The sequence below is a fragment of the Prosopis cineraria genome, unplaced genomic scaffold (assembly GCF_029017545.1).
Source record: "Prosopis cineraria cultivar Desert tree isolate PC_DT_omini unplaced genomic scaffold, ASM2901754v1 PC9, whole genome shotgun sequence".
Classification (NCBI taxonomy): Eukaryota; Viridiplantae; Streptophyta; class Magnoliopsida; order Fabales; family Fabaceae; genus Prosopis; species Prosopis cineraria.
The window spans coordinates 29,640,556-29,647,258 of NW_026555340.1; the positions used below are offsets into that span (position 1 = coordinate 29,640,556).

The 6,703-nt window shown below is 35.7% G+C and overlaps 1 protein-coding gene across 1 annotated transcript; it reads left to right on the forward strand.

Moving 5' to 3' along the window:
* Positions 1 to 817: 817 nt before the first annotated feature.
* LOC129319744 (zinc finger CCCH domain-containing protein 67-like) lies at positions 818 to 4,973 on the forward strand. The gene is made up of 8 exons (XM_054964818.1): positions 818 to 995; positions 1,087 to 1,185; positions 1,233 to 1,381; positions 1,824 to 1,889; positions 2,765 to 2,884; positions 3,026 to 3,301; positions 3,714 to 3,980; positions 4,592 to 4,973. The coding sequence occupies exons 1-8, from the start codon at positions 818 to 820 to the stop codon at positions 4,796 to 4,798; spliced, it is 1,362 nt and encodes a 453-aa protein (XP_054820793.1). The 3' UTR covers positions 4,799 to 4,973.
* The last annotated feature ends 1,730 nt before the right edge of the window (positions 4,974 to 6,703 follow it).

The window sequence follows — 6,703 nt, forward strand, 5'->3', positions numbered from 1 at the left end:
ACAATTGAAGGTCAAGGCGCTCACCAGTAAAGGAACTACCTACACAATATCAATACAAAAGAGATAAAAAGAAGAGAAGTACGCTTATTGCCTCTCCCAACTTCTAATTTATGGGGGTGATTTGGGAGTACAAAATACAAATTGGTCCGTGGATTCTTCCCTCCTTTCTTTGCATAATGGCCAACCTGGAAGATGCTCCATTAAATAGCAAACCCCACTCACAATATCTATGAATTATTATTATCAGTTGACCCCAAAACAACAATGCATAATCTGACATCTTTCAATTACAAACAGACAAATCCACTTCCTCAATCTGTTTCCAAAGCCCATTGTTTAGAATTTGGCTGCTCCTGATCCTGAACCTGACCCCCCCACCCACGCTTTTTTCGATTTCCAGACCCAAATATCTCACTTCTACATTCTAATCAGATGCGTGTGTCGACATTCCAAATCGATAATCATCTTCTCAAAATGGGTTTTGAGTTAATATTATTAAATTAACTTTTCAAATTCGATTTCCTCTTCTGGCAGCCGCATACGATATAGCATATCCCTTGACCCGTACAAAATTACGGGCAATTACGAGCTAAAAAATATGAAAACAACGAAACTGTAGTAGTGTTCAGAGTTCAGACACCCCATCAAAGGCCAAAAAGCAACGCCCGTTTTTCTTCGTTCGTTCACTTCTGTGTTCACACTAGACACTTCGAACTGCTTACTTCTCAGTTCTCTGTCAAAACATAAGAGCTCCCCCGACCTAAATCTATTCAAGTTCTTTTTCAGTAATCTCTGTTGTCACTTATTAGGGTTTGAAATGTGGAGGGAGAATGGATCCTCTGAATCCGATTCAACAGCTGTTTCGAACTCCGTCAAAGATCCAGAACTGGGAAATCAGTCAGCTTCTTCCTCTCTAGTTCCCATCACGATCCTGAAACGTCAGATCTCAATCCCAGGGATGAGACTGATGCCCTTCAGGAAGACCTTCAGGATAAGTTGGATTTGAAGGATAAGGATGAAGGGACGAAGAGGAAAAGGGGAAGAAAGATTCTGAATTTGATGATGGTAAAGAAGTAAGTGGTATAGCTGGTACTGGAGAATCTGAGAAGGAACAAGTTTTCAATGAACATAACCAGAATTGGAATGGAAATGAGGACGATGGTTGGGGGGAGAATGTGAACGAGAGTGAGAATGATAATTTTGGTTTGGATAATGTAACTGTCGGTGATAAGGTGGAGAAGAACGATGGGAAAGCAGCAGTAGAGCACACCAGTACCCGGTGAGGACCGAAGCTGAAGATTGTGCGTTCTATCTCAAGACTGGAACTTGCAAATTTGGGTTTAACTGCAAGTTTAATCACCCTCTTAGGAAGAAAATCAAGGTACTCTACTACACTATATATTATTCAATGAATGCATATACTAGAACTAAACTATAGAATTTCTCATGTGAACATTAATCCCTGCTTCCTTTTGTGTTGTGTAAACAATCATCCATGTCTGCTAGAATTGAGAAAAGGGCATTTTGCTTTTGAGATTATGTTTCTATTTGAGATACTGGTAAGGATTTTTCGTCATGACCGATTGCTCGATGCTCAACCTTTACTTGTACTTTATGAAGAAATTGGTTGTTCATGTGTATTTAGAGGGTTCATTTTTGGAGTTCCTTTTCTGTATCGCTTAGAAATTGGTTTTTCCAAAATCTTTAATGAATATGTATGAGCGCGCATCAATTGGTTTTTCTTATGTTTTATTAAACTGGAAACGTTTTTTAACCGTTACTTCATAAAACTTCTGTGTTTGATGTTTTGACATTAATTGTAGGTTGTTAAGGAGAAGGGAAAAGAAAGAGAAGAATCAGGAGAAAGATCAGGGCAGACTGAATGCAAGGTTATGGTCAAATTTATGTTGTTATGCAGTTATTGTTGCAAACTGTAATATTAATATTGTGTTATCTCATCCTCAATGTGATGACTTAAGTTGTGCATTAATCATGTCTCATTGTTGAAAAGAAAATTCATTGGTTCTATTAAGCAATTACTTTTCCCTTTTATTGGATTACAGGTCATGGAATTGAGACACTATTTGTTCAATTTTAGCTACTGTAGTATTTTCTACAGTGCAGGAGAAGGGTAGGCCATGGCGTTTTGCCATTGTAAAGGATGTGGACTATTGAATTTGTCATTTGACTATGTGATAAATAATGAACAATGCCTAGGTTTGACTAAGTGATATACATAGAACGTAAAGTTTATATCATAATTCATTGATCAATACAATATGTTAATCATTGCTGGCGCTGAGAGTAAAAAAATCTCAATTACTTCAATATCTACCCAATATACATTAGCTAAGGACAGGAATTATCATGGCATATTAGTTGGTGGAATTCTTTCAGTTGTGGTATATGCTCAAACACTGTCTAGTTTACTCATGTTGGCCTTATAATGATAAATATGGTTGATGGCAGTTATAAAATTAACATTTATATAAAATTAATAATAGTCGTAGATACATAGATTAGATCCAAAGGAATAAATTGATGAATATATGGATGAATGGAATGGGAGATGACAGGAAAAATGAACACTCCTTGCTCCTTAGACTACTTTATCTATTGCTATATTGAAAAATGCCTTGACCTCTGTTGAATGAGTTTTGTAAGAAGCATCATGGTTGAATTCTTTCTTGAGCCATAACTTCTGTGTTTGCACCATGCATGACATATTTATGGTAAACATTTTGGTTTTCTTATGTTTTGACAGTATTATCTAAAGTCAGGAGGTTGTAAATACGGAAAGGCTTGTAAATTTAACCACACCAGAGGAAAATGTTCTCCAACCACTATTTTAGAACTTAACTTTCTCGGCCTGCCTATTCGTCTGGTATAAACATTGCTTCCTGTTTATCAAGTTATGATGAAACTTCATTTTTGTTTCCAGATATTTCCTAATTCCTATCTTGTCTCTTTCTCCATTCTGAACTTACTATTCCCTTAACTTTCATGAGGTTGTTATTCATGACAGGGGGAGAAAGAGTGCCCCTATTATATGCGTACTGGCTCTTGTAAGTTTGGAGCAAACTGCAAATTCAATCACCCTGATCCTACTACTGTTGGAGGAAGTGATCCTCCTTCAACATTTGCTAATGGTGGGGCTGTTTCTTTACAAGGTGTATCTCAGCCATCTATACCCTCTTGGTCTTCTCCAAGAACATTCAATGAAACTGCCCCGTTTGTGCCAATGATGATTCCTCCTGTTCAAGGGGTTTCTCCCCAAAGTTCTGATTGGAATGGATATCAGGTAAATCATCGCTGACAACTGTGTATCCGAAGGCTTTCTATTAAGTCATTATACAGAGGAAGCTATGAACCCATTACTGCATGCTTGCAAGGCTAGAAGTGAACCTGAAATTGTCCATCATGCTTTGAGCTGTTAATGAAATGTTGAATAGAATTTAATATTTTGGATTTCACGTTCATTCCACCACCCCTTCCCCTATTCCTTTCGTTTGCAATCACTTCTTTTGATAATCTTTTGCGGCTTTGTCTTAATTCTGATGAAGCAGGCTATGATTAACTGGTACATGATCCGAGACAAGGATGGTTCCTTTTTATCCCCTTCCTTCTGGCCTAAAGAGTTTACTATTCTTCCTGTTGAACTTTAGTAGTGATTGTTTTCCTATTTATTTGACCTTTGTTTGTGGTTTGTAAAGGCACCTGTCTACCTACCTGAGAGGACTATGCACCCACCATCTACATACATTGTGAACAGCCCAGCTATTGAAACAAATGTCTTTATGCATCATCCGAAGCAGACGCAGGTTGAAGAGTTTCCAGAAAGGCCTGGTGAACCAGAGTGCAGTTACTACTTAAAAACTGGCCATTGCAAATTTAAATCTAATTGTAAATTTCACCATCCAAAGAACCGCAGTACAAGACCTCTATGCACTCTAAGTGACAAGGGTCTGCCTTTGAGACCTGTAAGTTTTTAATGTTGCTGTTACTTATTTATGGAGAAACTGTTTCCCCCTGAATTAGGGAGAACTAGCACCTTTTATATACGAAGCTGAAGTGTTTACAGAAACCAAAAAATTGCAATTTGAATATCTTGATTATTTTGAAATGCTGTTCTGTGTTCTTCCTTTATCCTCTCCTCTCGGAATTTCTCCTGCACATGATCTTGAAAGAAACTCCTTACTGGCAAATTTAAAACTTTCTAGTGATCTGGACTGACTAGGAACTGAGCACGGTTCCAAAATATAAGCTGCTATTATTCACTGAGATTTAAAATTTGCTATGGCCGAAACATGTGGCTTCTGATTAAAATGAAAGGAATTTTTATTATTGCTGTTATTTAAGTGGATTTCAAACCATGCATGCCTTGTTAAACAGATGTACAAATGTATGTTTATAAGTTCCCTAGTTCCAAGAATATTTTATGTGTGGCCATGCCAATCTAAATCCTTTAACAGTTTACTATTTACCTTAGAGGTGCTTTTCTTTCTGGTTATAGAAAGAAAAATACCCTCGAGTTTGATTAGTCATATTAAACTGTGAGCTAGAGCTGCCTGTTTCTTCTATGCTAAAGCAGGACCAGAGTGTCTGCTCGCACTATAGTCGCTATGGAATATGCAAATATGGGCCGTCTTGTAAGTTTGACCACCCAACAAACCTATCGCCGTCAAACATGGCTGGACTGGATCAGGAATCCTCCTGCACAGACTTTGCTAGTCTGGAAGTAGCTGAGATGGCTGGAAGTAGAGGTGCAGGTGACTCCGCAGTTAAGCAACCTGTGTAAACATTTTCCACGGCGGATCCTCTAACTTTCAGGATGCGTACTGCCCAGAATTTGTAATTTTTCTTAAGGACATGATAAATTTGTTACTCTTTCCATTTCTGCACAATGCGGCACAAGCTTTGCAAAGAATAGCGAGATATTATATAAATAACTATTTATTAGAACTTAGAAGTTACAGTATCGTCTATATATTCTTGCTCCTGCCCCTGCCCTTGATATATTAAAAAATGTTCTGGATTACAAGTCCGGCTGGTGAGAAATGTTATAAGTTTCGCCCTTGCCAGTTAAAAGTTTCGGGCATCTAATGGTGTAAAGCTGATCGGAATAAAAAAATAACGATTTCAATCCATAAACCAGGTGTAACCTATGCCTGTCAATACGCAAACTGTTCGAAACTAGTGGATTTCTTTCCCGCCGCGCTCATTTGTGCATGTAAAGTATAGTCGTATCTGGTATTTGCCATTAATTTCTGCATAGAGATTCTAATACAAGCATAGATATATTGTATCTATATTCAGGAACTATTCTGATACATTCTCTGTATCCATATTACATATACTTAAAAAATTGTGTGTAAGCGAGAGTCTTGTATAACTAGATTTCTGTTTCCTCCGCATGATGCAATGGATATATTGTATTGTTTTTTTAACATTTGTATTCAATTAAAATACAGGGAAACATTAAAAGAATTGAAAAAGTTATATGGCACTGAAATCCAATGAAATGTTAAAAAAAAAAAATGAACGTGGGGGTAGGGCAGAAAATTTTATAGAACTTGTGACAAGTTAAATTATTCATATTGTTGTGGATAGAGTGATTTCCCAAAAATTTTGTATATTATATTGCTATTGATTTACTATTCATAAGCCATTAAACAACGCTCTTGTATTGTGTCTTACCTTTATTTTCTCATCACCATCATCATCGTGTCATCATTCCATCTCTTCTCTCTACTATTTTTAACTATCTGAAATTAAATTTTAAATTTCTCAGCTAAAATTTTGTTCATATCAAGAATCCTATTAAAAGTTTCTGTGAGTTATTATTTATAATGCGTGGAAAAATAATCTAGTTTGATCCTTTAAAATCTAGCATTAATAGAAAGATTATGTTAGTTGGTTAGGGCGCAGTTTGGTGAGAAGATTAATTGGACTGTATCTATACTAATTTGTATTTGAAAAAAATGAAATACAAGATGAAAATTAATTTACTGAATGAAAAATAAAAGTTTGTTTACTCTTGGTAATCTGTTTTTTAATGGAAAAAAGAGCCTATTCTATTCAAATTACTCCAACGAGTGGCATATATGATGTAACAGAGAAATTGCTTTCCAAAACTTGTTATTTTGATTTTCATATGATCATTTTTTTTTACATAGATTTATATTTAGTCAAATTTGTCATTTGGGTTTCACAAGTGGTTTAATCTTGATCATCCAGCATAAACACCAAAAATTTGGAGAGAAGCACTATCACAAAGATTGTTTATCAATAAAAGTATTACAAAATCATATGCACAACCATATGTATCGATCTTCTATTAGTAGCAGATGTAACATCCTAATTTTAATATAAATTTAATTATGAGAAATATGGGTTTAATTGAGGATCTTACCTTAGGATTTATAATTTGTATTGAGGTTGGATTAAAGAAATTAAATGGAGATGTTGTTAATTGAGGTTTGATTTGAGAAATAAATTTTTATTTGAGGATAACTGAGATTTAATGATGGTTTAGGCATTTAAGTATGAATTAAAATGGGCTTAGAGACATGTATAGAGGTTAAATAAGGTCAAAATATAGGTATTGGGCTAAACTGGGCCAATTAGTAGACTAAAAATGAAATACCGCATTTTGCATTTCTCATTGTGGTGAGTAGCATGTTTCGCCGCAATGAACAATGCA